Genomic DNA, 24849 nt, shown 5'->3' on the forward strand with positions numbered 1-24849 from the left:
TCACTAATTCTGGGCAGAGGAGATGGAACATCTGCAACTCACATTGGTTAGGATCTGTGAAAGCTAATTGCCTCCAATTTGGTTAAAATACAATGTCAATTACACTTTCAAACAACAGCTTCTATACTCTCTGTTGACAGCAAAGCTGGGGTGCCATGCATTGAGCTCTTTTCTTGCTTCGAAAAAAGTGAATTCACACAGCTATGTGATATTTTACCACAGCCAATATTTATTCCTTTGCAAATAAGTAGACTTGCTGGCAACTGAAGTAACATAGCTTGGAGTAGAAATGCCATCTCAAGGCTCCAAGGGACAGTTTGCTTCTCCAAACCTTTTCATTCAGATTGGATCACTTAAAAAAAAATCAAGGTTATTTAAATAATTGTGTGGGTTTTTGTTTTTTTTTAAAGATTCTAGGTTTTTGATGAATGTATTTCCTGAAAAACATGCATACTGATAGGTTGCTGAAACACAGGTTAACTATTTGTACAATAACCAATATAATACATAATGATTTATTTATAATACTTTATGTCAGAAATCTGATTTAAGAGATTTGAGTGTTGAGTTTAGTATCCTTTGTTAAATTAATAATTTTTCTCTAGCCAGATTATTTTTAAGATGCTATATCATTAGTATACTAGACAATTTTTAAACATGCCTGCTAAACATGTCTATACATTAGACATTCCTTATCTCAGCACAGCAGACGAATGACTGGGAAGGAGTAAAGCTACCACAATATCCTCTTTGGTAGTCCTCACATGTGCTATTTAATGCTAAGTCATATTTGGCTTATTATGTGCCATCCATGAATTGTCTGCTAGTTTGACAAGGTGCCTCATGATATTCTTGTAAAGAAGCTGGTAAAATGTGGTCTTGACTATGCTACCACTCAGTGGATTTGTAACTGGCTGACTGACCGAACCCAAAGGGTGCTCATCAATGGTTCCTCTTCATCCTGGAGAAGAGTGACTAGTGGGGTGCCACAGGGTTCTGTCTTGGGCCCGGTCTTATTCAACATCTTTATCAACGACTTGGATGATGGACTCAAGGGCATCCTGATCAAATTTGCAGATGACACCAAACTGGGAGGGGTGGCTAACACCCCAGAGGACAGGATCACACTTCAAAATGACCTTGACAGATTAGAGAACTGGACCAAAACAAACAAGATGAATTTTAGCAGGGAGAAATGTAAAGTATTGCACTTGGGCAAAAAAAAATGAGAGGCACGAATACAAGATGGGTGACACCTGGCTTGAGAGCAGTACATGTGAAAAGGATCTAGGAGTCTTGGTTGACCACAAACTTGACATGAGCCAACGGTGTGACGCGGCAGCTAAAAAAGCCAATGCAATTCTGGGCTGCATCAATAGGAGTATAGCATCTAGATCAAGGGAAGTAATAGTGCCACTGTATTCTGCTCTGGTCAGACCTCACCTGGAGTACTGTGTCCAGTTCTGGGCACCACAGTTCAAGAAGGACACTGACAAACTGGAACGTGTCCAGAGGAGGGCAACCAAAATGGTCAAAGGCCTGGAAACGATGCCTTATGAGGAACGGCTAAGGGAGCTGGGCATGTTTAGCCTGGAGAAGAGGAGGTTAAGGGGTGATATGATAGCCATGTTCAAATATATAAAAGGATGTCACATAGAGGAGGGAGAAAGGTTGTTTTCTGCTGCTCCAGAGAAGCGGACACGGAGCAATGGATCCAAACTACAAGAAAGAAGATTCCACCTAAACATTAGGAAGAACTTCCTGACAGTAAGAGCTGTTCGACAGTGGAATTTGCTGCCAAGGAGTGTGGTGGAGTCTCCTTCTTTGGAGGTCTTTAAGCAGAGGCTTGACAACCATATGTCAGGAGTGCTCTGATGGTGTTTCCTGCTTGGCAGGGGGTTGGACTCGATGGCCCTTGTGGTCTCTTCCAACTCTATGATTCTATGATTCTATGATTCTAACAGCAATGCACCATTGTGTTGGGATATTCGGCCTACTGTCCATGCTCCATCTCTCTCAAACAATCAAGATCAATCAAGACCACCTTCAAGTTATTCCTGATGAGTCTGGATTGCCATGTAGACAAAAAGAGATATTAGCAGCTCAAGAGTGCTTCTTTTCTAAGCCTGCACACATCAAAGACATCTCTGCCTTTTCAGACAATTGGTTGTTAAATCCTTTTATCAGGAGATAAAATATTATGATGACCGTCAAAATTCCTTACTTAAGTGCTTTTAAGCATGGAGCCATTTATTACGTCCCTAGGGAGTTTTAGGAGCTCCACTTTACCACTTGGTAGAACTAGCCCCCTTCTCAGCTAGAAGGATGTACGCAATTATCAATATCTTTGTTGCATGTTTGTACTCTTTCGGGAGTTTACAACCCAGGTTAAAATTTTTAGCAAAAGCATTTTAGACGTAGTTATTTAGAGATAGTTATGTAGACATAGTTTAGAGGGATATTCTTCTGAATTTCCTCATTACCCCTGCCCCCTCCCTGCCACCCAAGCAGTTTTCAAAATTATATATCCACACACTAACTTTCAGGTATTCCAAAGGCTGCCTAGGACATTTTTTTCCTGCAGTGTAAGGTCTGATTGAACTCTAACCAAAAATATATTCCAAAATATTTTTTTTCATGTGGTTATGAATATTTGCAGCCAGCATGTAGTTGATGGTAAAGTACAATGAAAGAAGGAGAACATTGTCCTAAAAGAGAAATCAAAGGGGGAAAGAGTTGCTTGAGATACTTTTTCTAGCTGTCCTCAATCTCTGTATCAGTTTTATAAGTGTGTTTTACCTCTAATGCCTGAGGATCTTAATAATTCTGCATTTAATACATTGGAAACTCAAAAGTCTGTGCAGATTACAACAATGGCAGATTTAGGGTTCTTTATTTGCCTTACTATTGCCTGCTGGCTTGAAGCCAAATATTATAGCTGAGATGCTCAGTATTCTGCCAAGAACTTGCATTGAGGGCTTTCTGCTGCATCTTGCCCTTCTTGCCCTGGCGCCAACTACTATGTTGAGAAGATTAATACAACTCTAGATGTCCAAGAGCAGGCATACCCCTAATTTATTTATTTCTAACATAGAGAGAGAGTTAAATAATTCATGGGAAAGAGTTGACAGGATTTCTCATTTTTGTCCCTCCCTCCAAGGGCAGCACCATCTCTCAGGCTTTAGGCATGAGTGGCCGAGAGGAACTCCTTCTCCCAATGCCGTGGATTGATGGGAGGAAGCCTGAGTTCTCAATTAAAGCTGTAATTTAGTTTTGCATTTCAATTTTCAAACCAAACAGCCTCCAGTCTTTTTCATGAGTCATGAACCTTTTTGCATGAGCGAGTGAGGAAATAAGTGAATATGCATATTAGTATTTTTTCTTCCTCATGTAATGCCCACTTTGTTTGCTTAAATGAGTGCCCTTTTACTTCATTACACTGTTGGTTAATGTAATTCTGTGTCTTTGCGAGAGCAGATCCCATCATCAGTTTTCCTGATTGTTCATAAGCGCTTGAAAGCCAGGGAAAGATGGTGACAAAAAGTGCGACACCAGCTTTCCTGCTTTTAAAGGCTGTAATTGATATTGCCTCTGTGTCCCCCATCAAGGAAGAAAAGGTAGCTTTAGCAATAAATCTGTAATCCTTGTGCTTATAGCTTTTTTTCTCCCTTTTAATTAGAAGATATATCTCATTAGACAAGAAGGAAATTTCTGATTAAAACCAGTAATTGAATGTAAAAACATATTTTTCTCTATCTGTGTTTAAGCGTTTTGTAGGTGACAAGCACCACATACAGCTTCATTAAATGATTACATAATGTGCAATTTTACAACGGTTTTGATTTAAAGCTTTGGGTCTATTTGTTGAATGGCTGGTGGTCACACACAGATGGGCTGTTGATCTGTTGTAATTCTGACACTATGTGCCTATAACAAGAGTTAGATTATGGGCTTCAGGTTTTTGTTTATTTTTCTTCAAAACAAACAAACAAAAAACCTTCCACAAAACTGCTACTGGTATGAGGCATATTTCTTCCAGATTTAGTTTCACTTTTATTATTTTTATTACTAGGTTATTCATCCCTTCTGAAAATACTAGTAAATGTGGTTTGCATTACTCCACATGTAAATATAACTGCCTCAAAAGATGTGCTGAGCAAGTTGCTGTGTGCTTTCAGCACTGAGGAATTGCCAGGATTTGATTATTTGTGGTGACGCCTTAATTTGTTATGAATGCTGCCTTCATTGTAATTTTCAAGTTAGTCCAAACCTTGTGGAGGCAAGCAGATACATCTGTGTGTGAAGACAGGCTAATGCCAACCTACCACATGGGAATTGTGGGAAAGTAAAGATGATGATGGCTAGGTTTGAACCATGTCATGGTTAGTGTTGCTCCACCTCTAGTTAATGACTCATTCTTTTGCTCAGAGTTAACATCTGCCCATGCTTTTCTATCGTGTTTGGTTGCTTCTTCCTGGTTCTTGGCATAAGTAGATGTATTGTATTATCAATTTGTTGTACTGATTATGTTGTTTGTATTGGTTTGCAGATACTCTGCATGTCTTTTCAAAGCACATTTACTCAAGTGGATTTTGCTTTATTTTATTTTATTTCCCCCCATTGTGCACACATGTTCACACTACCACCACAAAGCTGAAAATAAATAAAGGGGAAGCCTTCTCCGTCAAAAGTTTTAACTTTACACAAACCCCACCCCGCACCCAGCATAAACTAATGTGACTTTGCATATATCACAGTACAGTCTCTATGTAAAGGGGAGAGAGCAACTTCAGATACACCAAAATATAAATGAAAATAAAGAATACAGATGTACTTCAGGCCCCACAAAATCTGCAAGTGTTTCAGTATTTCAAATATAAACATTTCCTATCTGAAAACCATGGAGGAAAAGCAGGAAAAACACACTGGACCTTAAAATGTAACTCTAACCATGAAACTCTGCAGTTCAGAGAAACATTTTCCCCACTCAGCAGCACCAGAGATGACCTTCCAACCACATAGGTGATACAGTATTTCTCAAGACAGTAGGTTCAGGTGTGTTAGATTCATGCATGCTGGGAACTTGTGATGGCAGACTTGTGATACACCACAGTAGTGCATCCTCAGGTGGTACTGGCACAAAGAGTTTCAAGAGTCAGACTGAGTGCCTGCCAGCAGAACTTATCTCCAGGGGTCCAAGAGGCAGTTTTAATTTTTATAAAACAGAGGATATAGGTGCCTACTGGAAGGGATTTTTATTTGATAGCAAAATGGCCATAGATGCCAGGTGTGTGTTCTTTTAAAAGGTAGTTGTATGCACTTGGTGGGAAAATCAGTACCAGGCAATGCACAAGAGCCATTTGTGCTGTAAATTAATGAGTGACAGGGTACTGCCCTGGTTGCATTTTGATATGGGAAAGATTACCCTAGCATAGCCAAAAGTACTCCTATATTGTATAGTGGTCATTGTATAGTTGCTTTAGGTCTTTAAATAGCCTTCCTTGGTCATGAGGACTGGTGACTTATAAAAAAAGTTTAGATAATAAAATTCTGGAGTTGGATGTGTGGGTGAACATCTGCTCATAGTTCAGGGCTTTCTCATCTCCCCCTTCCCAGTGTAGACCCCTGGGGGGGGGACTTTAAAAATGTTATTGAGAATTAGAAGACCCTCCAGAGTGATGCTGAGTGTGGTAAGAAGTGGAAATAAGGGAGGGAACCCCCATGGAAACGGACATGCTTTTCTCTCACAAATGCCTTTAGGTTCAAGTACTGAAACATACATACATCTGAAATAATACGATAACTATATGACTTCTAAAAGTAAAGGCATCAGTTATCTGTAGAAATTACTGAAGTTTCACCATCCATGAACCTACTGTGGAGAAGGTGTCTAGAGCTCTAGAGCGACTGCATACTGAATGCATTGAGAGCACTGCAAAGATGCAGGTCTTTGCTTTCAGTAGAGGTCACGATGGTACCTTGGGAAAAGTTGTTTCTAAAGATCTTGGAGCTTTCAAAACTTGTCCACAACACCGCTCTGCAAGTGTGAACAGTACAGTGGTGTGGTAATTATGCCCAAACATCCCCTACAGATTTACTTAATGTGGTTTAGCTTTGCTTACGTGAATGTAGCCGAAACTGTAGGAGGGACCCAGCCTTTCAAGTCTGAACAGCATTATATGAGACAATGTTGACAAGGGGGAAAATAGGCTTGTGAAGTCTGTTTGCATTTATAACTAATTGAAGGTTATATGCCTAACACTTCTGCCTCAGAAACCAATATGTGAATACATTGTTCAAATGAATCATCAAATTGAAAACCTTTCCAGCATCATTAAGGCTTCTATCTTTCATTCATGTTCTGTCTTCACAACAATGTGTTTGGTGATTCTGCCTTTCCTAATCAGTACAACAAAATGTTGACATTTTAAAAAACGTGCTCACAATGACTCTTTTTATTACAATAAACTGTTTTGACAGTGTTGTACGCAGATGAAATTCCTGTCTTGGGGAGCATCCATCTCACCTTTACTGTCATGCTCCCACTTACCTGTTGGTGCAGAACATAATGAAAGCAAAGTTAATTTAAAATTGTTCCCATTGTCAGCAGCAACAGTGAAACTATAGCTTTGGGGGAGAAAAGTGTTTCATTGCTGGTGTACCTGCAACTAAAAAGTACAGTGGTACCTCCGGATGCAAACTTAATCCATTCCGGAGGTCCGTTCGTAACCAGAAACCGCTCGTAACATGAGGCACTCTTTCCCTAATGGTGCCTCCTGCTGCTGCCGCGCTGCCGGAGCGCAATTTCCGCAACAGGGGGCATCTACTTCCGGGTTAGCGGAGCACGTAACCCAAAGAATTCATAAGGGGGACGGTTCACAACACGAGGTACCACTGGAAGGAAGGAAGGAAGGCTGATTAAATGCAAATGTGTAGACTAGCATTGCCAGCTGGTTAGGGGCATTTGCCTGGTTGATGCCTATTTTGTCTCATTGCGGATAGCTGTCTCAATGCATGTGTTAAAGAGTATGCCATGGAGCACTATAGAATATGAATACAGTCTCAGGGTTGTTGTCTTGCCTGTTAGGTAGGAGTCTAGATAAAGAACAGGTTTTTGTTTTGTTTTTTATTGTTGTTTTACCCTTATGCTCTCTCTTTTTAGTTTTTTTTTAAATTCTTTTATAGAAGCTGCCGTGGGAACTGGAAAAAGGAGCTAAGACCATGTTAGATAAAATAAAATATTTATATGGTCATTTGTTAGCAAGATGGGGGAAATTCATTCTTAATGTACCGTCTGCTGCCACATATTAGAGTTTGGATGATCTGTGTAGTTACCTGAAGCCTACGCAATTATGGCTTCCTGGACATTTTATCTTGCAATCCTTTCTGCACTTACCTGGGTGTAAGTCCCATCAAACTCATTGCAGCTTTCTTCTGAGGAGACATTCGTGATGTTGTTGCTATCATTTCTCCCAAGGAGGGGCAGAGTGCCTGATTTTCTGAAAGTGCTGTCCTTCACTTTGAGTTTTCTTCAGTTTTGGATAAGCTGCCTTGAACATGTCTACAATTAAGAGTCCATTTTGGAACAAGGTGGTGTGCCGCCAAGTTGCTATGTATGGTGCTTGATTCAACATACCTTTTCTTCCATTTGGAGGCTCAGGGCTGTGCTGCCAAATGAAATAGCAGTGCTCAAGCACAAAGCTCTGGCATTTTGTCTCTCACAAATGGGCCCCTTATGCTGCTGGTGTTGTCACTCCTGTTCAGATGGAGGTATACATGTACCCATTAGTGAGATTCCATTATTTATTATAATAAAATAATAATCAAAATTCCATAATATTGGAAGGTTGAATTGCACAAGCATTTCCTTGAATCCACTTAAGAGTTCAATGACCGTGTGCGCGCATGCATGCTTACATCTCCATTTATGCAGCAGAGAAAGTGTAATAAGGGCTGAGAAGTTAATCAATGCCTGTTTTTAGGCTTAATTTATGGATGTCCAATCTGTAGCTCCCTCAACCTCCAATTCATTTCTTAATTATGTTTGTAAAGAACAGCGGAAGCCTGTTTTCACCAACTGTGTTGTCTGCCAGTTCCTATAGATCGATTTTTTCTTTCTTTCATGGCACAGTGAGAGCAGCTGAGCAATACATTGTGATGGACCTGGATAAATTCAGAAATAAGTCCCATGATCATGTTGATATTCAGCACTGGAAGACAGTATTTAGCTGTCTCAAAACAATAAAATATAAACGCAGTTTAACCAGTTCATTGTAACAAAAGCCCTTGATTCAAAGGATTTATAGTCTCACATGAATTAGGTACCAAAAAAAAGCCTCTGTGGTTTTGGTTTGGTTATGTAATACCGACTGCTGTCCATTGCCCATGATGAGTAGAGTTCCATATGAATGCATAGCAATTGTGCAGGGCATGGATACTTGATTCTTACTCACAAGGGATTGCCTTCCCACCAAAGCTATCGTTGAATGGTTCTTTCCCAGACTGACAGACATTTTTGGGGAAGCCCTGCTGTGTCAGTGGCAGCTTGATCTAAATGAGCAGGGAAGCAGCCTTTTTATTTCACTGTCCTTCAGTCCCTGTTGATGGCATGAGGTTAGAGGGGCTCTGCCCCAGCGAAACACTATTAGAGACAAATGTCAGTGAGCTTTGGACAGAAAAAGCTCTTTGATTATTCGCTCCATTCAGGCGTATCTTTCCCCAGTAAGCTTTTAGTCACTCCCACTGCCAGCGAGATGTAATCCTTGCAGAGCCAAGGGGGAGGCATGTTGCATATTCCTTAAGATTACATGGTGTACCAAATAATACACAGACAGTGGCTCTTAGCTTTGCAAAGGTCATGGGCTTCCTTGACACAGGTTGCTTCTCCTTCCTGCCATAATGTGACGGTGATTTAAATAATAGTAATAATAATAATAGGCAGCATCTTTTTAAACTAAACTGGCTGTGCAGAAGCAGAGGCCTAAGAAAATGGTTCCCATAGCTCAGTGGAGGAGCGAATTCCATTTTATTACCATTTTATTTTTGTACCCTATCCTATTATGCCTCCTATGCATCATTTTCCACATTCAGTTCTTGGTATATTGTGTTTAATAGGAGCTGAATGAGCAGGGCTGGGAAAGACCTTTGCCCGAGACCTCAAAGATCCACTGCCAGCCCAAATAGACCAGTGGCATATGTTCATAATTTGATTTCTGGAATAGTGCCTCTTTGTTGACCACTATGCAGGCAGCAGAAAGCAGCTCCCAAGGTAGACACACTGGATACTGCTATGGCTTTGGGTATGTTCTATGTTCTAAAATGTGCAGCTGTTTCTCTGTGCTTCCTTTCTTGAAGTGCAGTTAAAAAAATGTAGGGTGGCATATGCCGCACTCTGGCTCATCTTCATGTAGCTTATGAAGGGCCCTGGCTTGGTAACTGTGAAAAGCAAGTGAAATAACCTGTTCTGTAAAGTAACAATATTCTCTGTCTTCAGCAGAAGCTGGTTCTGTGCCCTTGGGCACTCTTGAGGTGGTGGTTCAGAGCACTGCCAAAGACAAGGCAGCTGTGCAAATTTTCATGGAATTTATTTGTTTTGTGAATATGAGCTGGTTTTGACAGCCTTTTGCCTTACAGGGTGGTACATAAAGCACACCACGTATATCCTGTTCATACCTCATCAAAGTTCTCTCCTAACTCCCGATTACACCCAAACATACACACACACACACACACACACACACAACACACACACACACACCCCTAGTGATTTTAGAAATGGATAAAACACACCACCTGGATCATCAGGTCCCAGGCTATGTCTGCAAACAGGAAAAAAAATCTGCTTATGACTTGTCAACAGAGCAGATGTTACACTAAGGGAAAGGGAACATATTGTCTCCCATGGGGTCTGTCACTGTCACACAGGTACTCTTCAGAGTGTGACTGCATTGAATTTCCAAGGGCGGGTGGGGGAAACGTGCCCCTGTTTTTCTATTGCACATTGTGAAAAAAAGTCTCCCCCTCTGGAATTAAATATTGCAGAGTCAATACTGCAGAATATTGTTTCCTGGATGAAAGAAGCCTTTCCAAATTCCAGATGCAAACATCTAGTCCATGTAGAAAGTGCTTCAAGTTTTACATCTCCCTAGCATGAACATGGCTTTTAATATTAGGCCTTTAGCTGTACATCACCTATTGCAATAGCAAAGGATATTTGCACATTACGGCTTCTGGGGTCAATTTAGTAATATGGAAAATTGGTAAATAACAGCCAGCCCTATTACAGGCAAGTAGTTGTGTTTTTCCATAAAAATCTCTCAAGCCCTATAATATTGGCTTTCACAGAGTGTTCTGCCAGCTCCTCAAAGAGTTGACACTTGACTTATTTTTATGCCACATGAAGTGGTGCAAACCTAAGAAAGGCATGTCCAGAGCATAAATAGATATAAAAAATATAATTCATATTTTTTAAAGCAAGATCTGCATTCACAAGACAAGATTTTCCATTTGGATTTTAATGTTTTCATGTTCGCTTAGTTTGGAGAGATTCTTTTGGAGCTCATCACAATCCCTTTTTGTGTTAAGCACCGTGAACAATTTGGTATCACCAGACATGGCTACTCACTCCTAACTCTAGATCACATTAATCCATGAAAATTGAAAAGGGGGGAACTTACTGTTATCATCTGCTTCAAAAAAAAAATGTTTCAGAAATGTCACTGAACAATTGAGGAACATGCTTTTAAAAAATGTTTCAGTGTCCTGTTTTTGCTATTTTCCGTTTCAACAATGTTCAAAGTACAGCATCCTTTATAGCTCATCTGAAGTGGTAACAAAATTCCTGTCTTTTTCTCTTCCCTTCCCTCTGAACTTCATCATCAGTCCATTCAGCTATCTTTACACAGATACTTGAGCCAAGTGATCAAGTGATGAGCTTGCCTCCATTTCCAGGGTGCTAGATTCACATGACAAAACTCTGTCACTTCTTAACTAATGTTGTTGTGTAAATATAGGTCCAAGTGTTACAAGATCAGTGCTTGAATGAGTTCACTGAAAGCTGCATGTATTCAAAAGAACATTTTTTCTTGGCTCAGAAGCTTGTGAGAAAAATCTGATAAACATTGCATTCCACTAAATTAAATCGGCAAAATCCACAATTGGGTTTGTAAAGCTGGTAAAATCATGTTCCAGCTTATCAAATTGTTGGCCTGGTCCATTTAATTAAAAGTTAAATTGAAGGCAGACATTTATTCCTTCTCAGCATTCTAACACGATGCATGCACATCCATGCTTAGGCTTATTTTGCAATTGTGTATAAAACACTATGAGGTGACTGGTCTGTGTGGGGCTATAAAAATCTACACCAAACATTTAGATGCTTTATTAAAAATAGTTTCTTCCCCACTGTCAAGAGTTGACGTAGCCAGATCTGGAACTTTAGTGAAACCCATAGTTTAAGCTTCTAGGATTCCGATAAATTCTGCTAAATCAGGGCAATAAATTTTGAACACAAATTTCTGTTGAAAGTATTACATTGTGTAATTAAAGCTTGGATAATATGTACGCATGTTTCTTGCACTGTGCTATAAACAATGTAATAGTTGTGTGTGTCTGTCTCTAGGTGAATGTTTAGCTTTAACATGCCTAATGGCAACTTGCATACACACCTGCCTAAATTCCCAGGAAGGGAAGCTCTGCTGCCTATATAGCTTCCTCAAATTCCCTCAACGCCCACTGGCAGGAGGGAGAAGACAAAAGCTAAGTCGAGACCAGTCTGCATTGGACTGCACCAGACCTGTTTTGCCTGCTGGTCAAATTTGCTGATTGTTCTCTGTACACCACTGAAGAAGTTATGCTCTAGTAGGTGTTTGCTAAATGTACATTTATTCTGTGGTTATCACTGTTGCCCGATTTAAGATTGCTTAATAAAAAAGAATTATCAGGAAAGCATTGGATAAAAAGATAACAGTAATAAAAATCTGCCCTCAGATCCTTTCACTAACATATTTTTACATTTTCTTGTTTGTTTGTTTCTCTTTTTCTTACAGCCCTTTGCTTGCTGTGTCTTTTGCTGCCTCCTGTGCTGTTCCAGGAATAGCTCTGCTCACCTTCGGAGTAAATCCTCTTACTGCAGCCCTGGGAGCCTTCAACATCATCCTGTACACATGCTGTTACACACCGCTGAAAAGAATTAGCATTGTCAATACATGGGTAGGAGCTGTGGTTGGTGCTATTCCCCCAATTATGGGTTGGACAGCAGCAACTGGCAGTCTGGATGCAGGTGAGAATTACTCTGGGGGGGAAATGGGACCATGAGGAGGAAGAGAATTGAGTGTCTTCCTCTTAGGGCCAATTGAATGACTTCATTCCCAATAGAGAGATGTATTTTTAACCAATGCCCACTAGTATCATTCGCATTATCTAGGATCTGCATATTTCTCTGTATACTGCATGACTCTCTCTTCCACTGACTTGGCATTTTGCAGTAAAAAAAACCAAGACTGTCTTAGGTTCAGGACCCATTCAGTTCAGTCATAGGCCAACAGGGGTGTGTAGACTGCATAATGACTTGCCTACCTGGTGCAAAGGTTGTGGAAGTCACGTTTCATCTAGTTAGACTGGTAGATACCGTCAGAGTAAAGATGACAGTCATGGTGCACGTCAGCACCAGTGAAATGGGGAACTGTAGTTGTGCAGTATTGGAAGCAAACTTTAGGTGAGTAAGCAAGAAGCTGATATTCAGAATTGCTTCCTCCAGAATTCTACCTGTCCCATTTGCAGTGCCAGGTAGACAGGCAAAGCTGAGGCATTTCAATGCATGCCTAAGATTGCAGTGTCAAAGGACAGCTTTTGACTTCTTAGGCACTGAAGAAGGTTTTGTAATAAGCCAAGCGTATACAAAAGGGACAGGTTCCGCTTGAACCAAAAAGGAACCTGGCTACTAGCACTTAGGATCAAAACAATGGCAGAGAGTAGGAATAAATTGACTGTTCTCACAGTGGAGGGATGAGAAAAGTGTGCTCTATTAGAACCAGTACTTTTTAACTTGCTCATAATTAAACTTGCATTAGAGCTGAGCAGTGAGGTGGCCAAGTGGTAAAAACAAAAAAAGAGTTCCAGGAGTTCCAAAATGATCTTTCTTAACTGGGTGAACTGGCAATAAAATGACAAGCGCAGTTTAGTCAGCATGAAGTGACTTACATCGGGGCAAAACATCCCTAATTCTCCTAACCACTATCCCTATTCAGCTGCTGAAGACTATTGCTTAAAGGTCTGAAATATGGGGAGCCTGGTTCTGTGCATGTAGGCACAGGATTCTAAACCACTCAAGGAGCCCTCAGATCTTTAGGACACAGGGCAGGGCCACAGAGTGCAGCCCTGCTCTCCTCTCTCTTAGTTGTAATCATGTGCAAGGATAATGATTAAAGAGAGCTGCTAAGTTAGTCTTAGTGGCCCCCGAATAGCAGTTGCTAGGGAACAATTGTCCTGCTTTCGAGCTTTCCATTAGTCCAAAAGTGAGCTAGTACTCACCCTCATACTAATAACACTGCAAATGGACAAACTTTGTTGAGATCACAACTTGGGATGGAAGGATAAAAGCTGCAGGTCTCTGCCCTGCACCTATTACTATTTTTTTTTTAAAAAAAAAAACTTGCCATGCTTCCAAGTGATGCATTTAGTGTTGTGTGCAGTTTGGCCCTCAGGCATATGTAAATGCAAGCCTTCATCCTTCTCTCCCTTTTCTGTGCTCACATGCTCTGTGTTTCTACAGGAACTATTCATCACCGAGTCAGCCAAAAGTCAACCAGGATTATGTGACTCCTCCTAGTTTGAAGATCAAACATAACCTTCAGTTTTGCAGTGCTCTTGTGATTCTCTTTGCAGTGTGTGTCACGATAGGATCTCAAATTCATGCAACAAGATCAGAGAAATGTTGTGTTAGCTCAGTGGGCCTGCTCCCTTCATTGATGCTGCTGCTTTTGAAGCAAAGACTACAGAGACCTGAAAATGCAGCGTCAAGTCTTAATGAAACTTCCTGAGGTGACCAGACTTTTGGGGGGCATGTTGTATTCTTTTTAGCATTACAAAGCATTTGTTGTTCTAGGCACAAGTGATCAGAGTAGTAGAAAAGAGAGACAATGTGAACAGATTCAGTTATGAACCAGGGGAACATGGTAGAGAAAATCAAGATGAAAATGCAAAAAGGTCCTAACTCTAGCCCTTCTGCAGTGAAGGAGACAAAGAAGTTTAATTCAAATGATTAACTCATATTAGAAGCTGTGTGTCCTCTGTGACATGACTAGTGAATGTTCAACAACCAAAGCAGGGCTTCTGCTGTACAGTTGTCATGTTCACTTATCTGCACTGTGTTTCTGGCTGCAATTACAAGTCCTGTGGCTTCTGCTGCCTCTCTGTCTTCCCCTCTGTTCTCCATCTCACTAAAACCAAACCCAAATTCCTTGAAAATCTCACTGTTAAAAGGTACAGATACCTTGCTAAGCAAATACATGCCGTGTTGGTAATATACACAGATAACTCTGACCATGGAGTTTGGATTATTCCCTAATACAGAATCTGAATTTTATTTTGTTTCTTGATATGGAAAATGCCCAACCCTATCTGTCTCTCCAAGTGTCAGAAACTAGCACCAAATGTTGGCTTCCGCAAGCGGGACTTGTTAGTTGAATCTAGGCCAATTATACATGTTATTTATATACATAACTCTGAGTAGTAATTGGCAGTGCTCATGAAGTTGTTACAGTAAGTGCCACACTTTTAATATTTGGGAGGAGGGAGAGGTCCCTGTACTTCATACCCTTGAGTACCTCCCAGGGGGAAGCACTAGAATAGGTAATAGTGGCCAATCTCAGAAGAAGCATTTTAGCCCATGTTCTCTCATAATAACTAAGCATTGGATCTTCTCTGCCCCTTCCCACTCAAAACGCTCAACCATAGGCTTATTTGCAGGAGGGTGAGGGGAGGTAACCATGCACAGAAACTATTTCTTTGATTAAAGGCTCATGCCTGCAGTTGGTTGATAGTTTCATATAGATGTTAGGAATGGTTTTTGGTATGGACAAGCGGAGTATGCCATCTGCTTCTAAATCATGTAAGCCACATCTCTGGAACCCATTAATGTTTCCTAATTAACTAGCTGAAGCAACTTGGCTTTAGGTAGAAGCGTGGGAATACATTTGCACCTTGTTAAAAAGAAGGGGAAAGAGCCTACCCTACTGAGCAGCGATAAGGAACATAAAGCCGGGGAGAAAGAAATTTTAAGGCTGCCCATAGTGCTTGCCATGTTTTACTTTTTATTAGGGAGCTTCTTCTCAAGCAAGCAGTCTTTTCTGGTTATTATGCTAAAGCCAGTCATGCAAGGTGAATCACTTCTTCATCCTTCCTTCATTTTACTATCAAAACTGTCTCCTGCTTCTCCAGGGAGGTGGGGAGGAGAGGGCATCTAGCCAATGCTGCCGCTGTTGCTCAAGCAGACTGTATGTTTACTTGATCAGTTCCAGTCTTGAGCGCTTGCCACATCATATAACTTTTTCCTAGGGAACAGTTCAGGATCAAAATATGAACCTTTCTCTGTGAGCATTGGTTGGCTAAAATTGGCCAGGTTTAAACTAACAATGCTCAGAGTCAATTTTATCATCAACTGTGGTAGCAGAAATTGCACACGTGTTAAATTTAATCAGGTTCATGGGGGGCTGGGACCAGCATCTCTTAGCAAGGCGAACGCATGCACTTGCCAAGGCGGGTACAGAGAATTTCCCTCCCCGAAAGGGAACCCCATCTCCAGTTTCTTTTTCCCCCCTGTTTCAAGGAGGAAGAACATTATCATGACAGGAAATGGGAGGCTGGTGGAAAATGCCAAAAGAACAAAGCAGTCTCATTTTTATAGAAGCAGTAAGACTCAGATCAAACTTCTCTCTTGCTGGCAGGAGATCATGGCTTGTGTTTAGTAACACGGCCAAAAAGAGGAATATTAATAATATGTCCTTTTTTAAAGAAGAAGAAGTTTAAATATTGTAATGGGGAATTTCATACTGTGTGTTGTACAGCCTGGGACTCAGGTCTTGGCATTACCACATTTCCTTATGAAAGCAATAGGTTCTGGTATCCTTTCAGGAGTGGTGGCTAGCTCCCAGCATCTGAAGTGTACTCAGGAGACTGCAGAACATAGCAACCCAGTGCCATGAAAGCACATCCAATTCTGAGCCACCCAGTTTGCTTGAAGTGACAAGCGGGGATCTCTGCCATAATGTGCTTTATCAGTTAAGGGGATTTACTCTGGGTAGGCGGTGGTGGCAGAGCAGATAACAGCCTCGCAAATGTAACAGACGTTAGAGACCCACAGTGGCCTGGAGCCATTGGTATTACTGCTCCCAAGAATGTTTATCTCAAGAGACTATTTAGTTTATCTCAGATGCCCCACTTTTACCTTCTGTTTTCCTGAAAGACATCTTGTCCTGATTTTCATTCATTTTCTGAAAATTTAAATAATTCCTGGGGCTATGGAATTTATAGACTGCCTGTGTATGTACCAACGGTAATCACGCAGAGGCTGATTTTCAAATTGCCTTGACTTTGTAATTCAAATTGGGTTGTGGGCTAGACATTAATTATGTCAGCCAACATCTATTTACAACCGGGGGATTTTAAACTGGGCAGTTCTTATCAGCAAGTGACATTTGGCAGATGGATGGGTTTAGCAACAAAACAGTGAAGAGAGAGGAAAAGGACAATTGTGTAGAGCCTTTCCTCATTTGTATAGCCCTTGTCTGCCCGGAAGGAGAGCAGTAAAGAGAGGACCTCACTTTGTTCAGAATAAGTGACACTGAACTTTGTTCCTATTTCCTTCAAATGTTTTTTTTTTTTTTTTTTAATTAACTGGATCATGTTTTGAACAGCCTGCTGGCAAAATGTGTAACTGAGCAGTTTTAGAGAAAAAGACAAATTTTTGCCTGGAGCACATTATCCTGGCTGTAGAAATAGAGGCCTAGAGATGTGGGCTGGCATTGATTGACCTTAGCAAAGGCTTGAGACTTCTCTTCCTCTTCAAAATGATGATCCAAGAAGCCTCTTACTCAGTTTGTACAAAAGACAGAGGTATGTCATCATTGATCTGTGAGCATAGGACGCACAAAGGCAGAGGGCCCCGTTGCTCCATGTAGTAAATGTGGAGGCAGATGGGCAGGGCTAGTAGGCAGCTGTTTTAAATTTAATAAGACAAAAGTCAGTCGATTATTTGCCTCCCCCACCCACGCTTACTTTTGCAGACACAAAAGCGATAGTGATTCTGCTATTGGGACACCTGAGGGACTGATGCAATCAAAGTCGAAGCCCACTCAGTAAATTCATTGTCACCTACACACTGTACACAGCTGTGTTAAGTTCCAAGTGCTTTCATCTTCCAAATAAAGAATATTAAATGGCCCATATGGGACAGCTGCTCCAGTTCACCTCACCTCCCAAATATGCATTATGAAGTAACCAGTAGGGGGCACCAGAGTAGTAGCAGGAAAATTGCATTGGCTTAAGAAAAGGCAGTGTTTGAGGTTTAGAGAGCTAAAATTAACTTTTTAAAGTTGTGTTGAGTTAAAAAAAGTGTTAAAAATATCCTCTTGCAAGCAAGTTGGTGAACTTCCCTTAGTGCCTTGCAAAAATATGGCCTTTCCTGTCTTGCAGCCTTGCTGGAACTTCCAGTCATCTCCCACCTTAACTGCTACAGTCTTTGCATCTCTACGATCACATTCCCACCTACTCCCTTGCCTCTGACCAAAATCATTCACCTCTGTCATCACTGAGACCACATGACACCCTTTCTTACCTCCTCCATTCCTGGATCTAGCACAAACATTTGTCCTTGCCTTCATTACTCTGCCTCCCCTGATTATTCTGCCTGCATATCCATACCCATAATCTTCACTCTTGCATCTCCACCATCCTTTGTCCGTCCCCCACATCTTCAATGCCCAGAACTGCCTCCAGAAACCATTTGATGCTGCATCTTATTTCCTTCAGACTCTGTCCCCAAATTCAGTTTCCTTGAAGAACTTCGACACAGACACTTACAGTTCTTCCTCTGCCGAAACCAAGCCTAAGCACTTGTAATGAAGCTCAAGGCATATCCTGCCCATGTTCACCCTTACTGCCAGTTTATGTCTCTCCTTCTATTCTTCCCATCCACCCCACGGCAAGTCTTAAGATGATAAGCTGATCAGGGCGCTGTGTTTTTTTAATTCTCCATAGGGAACTATGCATATTGATGGTGCTGTATAAATGATAACTGTTAAATGCCGTCATCATTTCCTCACTACACCTGGACATGGTTTCAAAACAGTGGTCATTGGAAACAGCCGAGACTTGCCTTGACTGAATTGTGGTCAAACTTCTATGCTTCAAATTCACAACCTTTATTTTGACTGTGTTTTTGGTCTTCATAGCCACTGCTACATTCAGAGGCACCAACATGATATATGGGTACCATGGAAGAAGTAAGACTTTGAATATTGCAAACGGCTTGTTTGCCACTAGCATATATAACGACTAAGATGTAGCAGATGCTGGAGAAGGAGAGATGCAAAGGAGCATGCGTGGCAAAGTAACACGCAGTCAACATCTTCTACGGAAGATTTATGCCTTGTTCTGCACTTCACCACATGCCCACCCCTTCCTTGTGAACCCTCCTGAATGTTGGTGCTCTTATCCACCTATTGGACCTGGTGTTGATTTAAATAAAGTTTCTCACTTTCTCATTCATATGTTTCCCAATCAACCATTCTAATTGGTTGTGGTAACAAATAAAACATGTTTTAAACTTGGCCACTATGATTCATGCATTGGTAACTTTACAATTGGACTCCTATAATTTGTTCTTTGTGGGACTTCCCCTAAGACTGGTCTGGAGGCTTTTGGAGAGTCCTGTGCCCAGGTGGTTGAGTGGAACACCTTGATGCACACATAATTTTACACCTGTGCATAAGGAGCAGCTGCTGTGCAGCTAGCCAGTCATGTACAAGGTCTTGTTACTAACATATAAAACCCTGAACAACTCAGGGCCAGGTTACCTGAAAGACTTCCTTCCCTGTCTGCAAGAAGATTTAGATCATCTGGGGAAAATTTACTTGTGGCACCACATCCTACAAAACATCACAAGGCACCCTACAGAATAACACAAAACAGGTATTTTCCATCATTGCCCCTACACTTGATCTCCATATGTGTCTATGAGAGAGAGAACCTTTGTACTCAAAACTTGCTGAAAATTCACTTGACTGTTTCCATTTGGTTTGATCAAGGGATATAGATTCTGTTTAAAGAGATTGAGACTGCAATCTTATGGTCACTTTTGGCAGTAAGACCCATTTGAACTCGCTTCCCCCTTCCTCTCCTCTCCCATGCAGCTCCCTGCGTGCCCCAAATATCTGCTCCAGAGCATCCCCCAACCCAAAGGTGAAGGAAGAAATGGAAAGGGGGTCCTGTTGTGGAAACAGATATATTTTAGATTTCCGTCTATTCTTGTACCCTAGTATTTCTTCCTTTCTCCCACCACAAAACCTTCAGTCCTATTGAGTTATGCAAAATGCATCTTGACAAATTGCTGCATTCTGTCTTACAGTATTAAAAGTAGAGCAGAAATTGGATTTTTCTAACCACATAATTTGGAGGTCTTAACCGATCTCTCCATCCATCACTGCTATATCTTCCTTGCTTCAGTGTGGGCAGGTAGTGTGTTGTTTTTGCTGGATCAGCTTTTGCTGACGGGCATATTCAGATGATGGAAACCTAATTCTGTAGGCAAAGATAAGGTTCAGTTATACTTCATCTCATTTTCCAGGTTGAACATGGAACAACTACAGCTACATAACCGCCAGCCGTGTTTATCCAAAGGCAAATGGGTGCAGCTGGATTTGCTCTTGTTTTCCAGCTCTAATCTCCCTCATCTGGACCAAGGAGGAGTAATTTGTTTTAGCATCTTTTTAGCTAAGAGTAGCTGGTTTGTTACCATACCAAGATAGAAGAAAACAACCACACACAGTTCTAAGTACAGGCCATTAATGGCTAAACTTAGACTTCAAAATCCCTCTAACGTCTTACATAAACTTAAACATTTAATTTATTTCCTAGAGAGACAAGAAGCTGGTGCTTCCCGCCGCCCCCCACCTCCACTCTTAACCTCCCCCTCATGTGTCAGTCAGCTACCAGAATCTGGAAATGATTTTAAAATTCCTTCATATTATTCAAGGCAGAAGAATTACCAAAATTGTGCTCTAAGCAAAACAGCATTCTTGGGTTGCCAAGGCAGTAAACAATGGCTTTAGGAAATGCAATAAGACTTCAACATCTGTTTTGGAGCTGATATTTTAACCATTCTGTGTTTATTTTACATGCCTGGTTGGTGATCTCTGTCATACATCTGTGAAGCCAAAAACCAAGACAATGAAAGAGGTAGCAAGTCAGTTTGGAGCTCCAACTATAAGCCTGGTTTTCCATGCTGAGTTTTTAACATAAAAGTGCTTCTGGCTTTTGTCTCAAGTTTGTGAATGATAACATAGTTTAGCAAATCATGCTACCATTACAAGACTTTTTGCATACACCTAGGACAGTCATGAGTTTTAAAAGAACATCATTGTGCTTGACAGCTTTAGATAGAAAAGCACGAATATCCTGCACCCTCAATCTCATGTGGAACCTTAAAGGTTGCTGAAAATATCCTCCTGAAACAGTAACACCACTCAACAATAGCAGAAGTACTAGATTAAGTAGCTGCACAGGTTAACCACAGGAAGTTGACTATCAGCCAAACTTGTCATGGCACCAAATGCATCATTGGCACCCATATTACATGGTCAGGATAGGAAACCCAACTGTTTCTCAGCAGCAGTTCTGACAGTCTCCCAGCTGTTATCTATCCCAAGAAGAAAATGGGAGCTTTCTTTTCAGGGCCAACACAGCCATGGGAAAGGGATGATCTCCATCAGTACTTCAGTGAGGTATGAAAGGGCTGAACATCTGCTTCCTACTTCTGCAATCCTGACAAAATCAGACATCACCACCTGCGCCTAACATCACTTTTTAAAAAACAAGCATGCAGGCATATTATCAGTGTTGCACCTAGCATCATGCTGTATGTAGTTCAGCCTTGATGGGTCTTTTCCCATAATGCACACATAAATACACTTAAACTGGAATCCCAAACACAGTAGGGAGTAAGAACCATTTGGCAAAATCATACTGACTTCCAAGTAATTTGGAATTTGGAAACGCTTTCTCAGGGCAGCTGACACAGTGTAGTAAAAACAGTAAAAAATAATTTATACTCTCTTAAGATTTAGTTTAGAGTGCATTTTTTTAGCCTCATCCAAAGGAATTTGCACAGAGGAGCACATAAAGATTTATGCCACTGCTACTGAAGCACTATCCACTGCATGGCAATTGAGATAGAGGCAGACAACGCTGTTCCAGTTGCTATTGAATCTCTGAATCTCCATGTAGGATTGCTAGGAGGCTCCTCCCGACTAAGCCTGCAAAATAGCACCAGTTGCTACTAAGTACCCCCAGAGTGGGAACACAAGTGGCTATTTCTGTATCAGCACTTTGAGTAATCCCAGCATCACTACAAGTCTGCCCTGTCAGACAAAGGTTTTGAAAATGTAAAGGTAGAGTCTGGACCCAGTTGCACTGAAAAACCTAATTCTGTACTGCACAGCAAGAAACGAAGCCATGCATGTTGCAATCAAGTTGACTTTGCAGTATCTCCTAGAAAGATTGCGTGAGAAGGCAGGCCCCTCATAAAACAACTGCCCTTGTTTGGCACATCAGTTGTCTGGTTTGGAGCTGGGAGTTTCACCTGAAATGTTGGTTGTTTTTTGACAAGGAAGTGAGAGTTGGAAGTTATTTCTGAGACAGCATTAGGACATCTTGCCTTCTTGTTGCTCCCAGCGTCCATCCCTTTGCAAACAAAATGGACTTTGATTCATCTTCTGCAAGAAGGCATAACTTCACTGTAACAACATCACTTCAGAAGTTGAATCTGTGAAAATCAGTCAAGCTTTATTAAAGCGTAGGCCCTAAAGATGTCCCTTGTGAAACAGAATGAAGCAGATTCTAATGGGCATCTGTGCTAAATTCCAGTGGAGCAGGATCTAGTCTTGTAGCATAAGTTTTTGAAAGACTGCAGTTGTGAGGAAATATTCCCATAGTTATATTCAGTGGATCTCTGGGCCTATTTTCCCCTTTAATTCTTGCTTCTGTATAAACTTTTAGGTGGTGTTCAGGGATAGGTAACACAGAGACCCCGAATGTTGAAAGAACTGAAACAACCTTACAATTCTATAATTCTATGAATTGTTTACTCTTCAGTTTCAGGTCTCTGCCAAGCATTCATGGATCAACAGAAGGTCCTATGATACTGAATTCTAAGATGTATGGAGTGTACAGAATTGAGAAGTTAGTTACTTAACACTTTCGGCCCTCTGTAGCCCTACGTTATGTGGCTGTTATAGGGTTGGCAACATACATTTCTGCTTAGGAAACCTATGGCAAAATATAGCAAGGTAACATGCAGGTGGTGACTGGAATCTTCTCTAGATTTCTGCTGAGCAAAATTTTAAAAACTTATTCAGTAGCCAAAGTTTATTGAATATTCTTCACTGTATTTGTTTTATATGTGTACCTTTGCGGAGTGGGTTCTGCACAGAGCTGATGTACAGTCGGTTTGGCCTATGTGAAAATATGGTGTGTGAAGTATCAAAAAGGTGGAACCAAATGTGGAAACCAAAGGATAAAATGTATCTTAAGTGTTTTCTACAACAAATGGAAAGTGTGTTTTTTTCTCACAGAAGAGTCTAAGATGTTATTTTTTTTTCTAAATAGATAGATGATAGATATGCAGTTCGTAGATATTTTGCTCATTGTCTTCTACTTACAGTCTAGAATTGATGATGATGGCTTAAGAAGTAAGGTGACCATTTATGCATCACCAAAAAAAAAAAACCCCCACAGATTTGCATAACATTTACATAATGCTATTTTACATGTAGAGGTGCAGATTTTAAAATAATAATTTAAATAGAAATACAATGCATTTCACCTTAGTGGGGAGAATTGTGACCTGTGTGCCTGCTCAGTCAGTTCTCCAGGTTGGTAACTATTGTCAAGCAACTTCAGGGGTCCTGCTTTCCTTTTTATGGTTCTTTATCTTTAAAAAAGCATCTCTTCCAATAGAGGACTGTCCTCTGAAAAGTAGAACATGTGGCCACCCTATCAAGAAGTCATAATCAGTTAGTCCTAGCTGGGGCCCTGTCCCCAAATCATCATCTTTTTATTGTCTCCAGATGAGGCCTCAGGCACTGCTTTTGGTTCCGAAAGCCTCAGTTTCTTGCTTTCTGCAAACATATAATTGTGTGAACAAAAATACAAACATTGCCGAATTCAAAATTGTAGATGAGAAGTGTGATTAAATTGTGTATTTATGACTTGCCGGAAACGTACTAGAAGTAAACAGGTTGGACAAGGAATGCAAAAAACATCCCTGCATCCCATGGAAGTAGCACATACATTGCTTGGGTTCTGAGCCTTTTGCAAGCGTTCTTACTCCAAAAATGATAGAATGATAGAAGCATCTTTTTTTAAGAGTAACATTTAGCAACTCCTGCATCTGAAAAGGGTATTTGGAGTTTATGTGGAGAGTCGAGTAAACTGTTCCACACAGCTCCATCCTGTATACCTTTCACTGCCTTGGGGCAAGCTGATTATATTAATGAGACTTCTGCACCTGCAAGTGATTTACTGGGTGTACGAAATGAAGACGCAGAAACCTCAGCCAAGTTATCCCGATTTCTGTGTCAGTGGCCCTGGCATACACCCTAATGCCTTGATTTCTCTTCGTTTGCAGGAGCATTGCTGCTGGGGGGGATTCTCTACTCCTGGCAGTTCCCTCATTTCAATGCACTCAGCTGGGGGCTCCGCGAAGATTACTCCAGAGGTGGCTACTGCATGATGTCTGTCACCCACCCAGAAATGTGCAGGCGGGTGGCTCTGCGTCATTGCCTTGCCTTAATTGGACTTTCATCACTGGCTCCCATCCTTGATGTCACCACGTGGACTTTCCCCATAATTTCTCTTCCCGTCAACCTGTACATTTCCTACCTCGGCTTTCGTTTCTACAGAGACGCTGACCGTGGCAGCTCCCGGAAGTTGTTTTTCTGCAGCTTGTGGCACTTGCCAATGCTCCTCTTGCTCATGCTGACTTGCAAGAAATCTTGGTACAAAAAGGACAACGAAAAGGAATCCTTGAGTTGAGGTCGCATCATGTTGGAAAACTCACGTTGCCTTTGTGATAACTATTGGCTTCAGAAGCTCCTATTCAAAATGGCATACGTATTTCAGTTATCATGCAGCAGGGAGGTTTTCTGTTGATGTATTCAGAGAGAATATTTTGTGTCCAGTGAACACTCTCTGTGATTTTTTTCAAATTAAATAATTTGATTTGGGACACACACATGACTCTTGGATTTGATTTTCGAATGTGAGATCCTTTCGTTGACTATACAGAGATGATGCTAAGATGCATGTTATATCTTAATAGCATACTGATGAAAGAACAAATCTCTATCTAATTCTTAAGGATGTATGGCAAGCCTGCTGAATCTAGTTCGGCAACAGTTCCCACAGGTGACTCATATGCATCTGCACTTTTCCACATCAGAACAGGAGGATTAGCTTAACAATATGCAAAAATCACTCTGCCCTACTTCTAGGAGTATATTCTCATTCTGTGGAAAGTGGAAGGGAGTAACAGTATTTGGAGCTGAAAGAAACCAGTAGGGAGTGTCATCCTCT

The 24849-nt window shown here is 41.0% G+C and overlaps 1 protein-coding gene across 1 annotated transcript in view; it reads left to right on the forward strand.

Moving 5' to 3' along the window:
* COX10 (cytochrome c oxidase assembly factor heme A:farnesyltransferase COX10) overlaps positions 1 to 24508 on the forward strand; it is a 93790-nt gene extending 69282 nt beyond the window's left edge. Inside the window, exons 6-7 of the mRNA XM_080994046.1 lie at positions 12048 to 12280; positions 23903 to 24508. Of these exons, the coding sequence (XP_080850172.1) occupies positions 12048 to 12280; positions 23903 to 24309 (640 nt within the window). The 3' untranslated portion in view covers positions 24310 to 24508. The remainder of the gene's footprint in view (positions 1 to 12047; positions 12281 to 23902) is intronic.
* The last annotated feature ends 341 nt before the right edge of the window (positions 24509 to 24849 follow it).

The sequence above is a fragment of the Podarcis pityusensis genome (genome assembly GCF_964106645.2).
Source record: "Podarcis pityusensis genome assembly, chromosome: 2".
Taxonomy (NCBI): Eukaryota; Metazoa; Chordata; class Lepidosauria; order Squamata; family Lacertidae; genus Podarcis; species Podarcis pityusensis.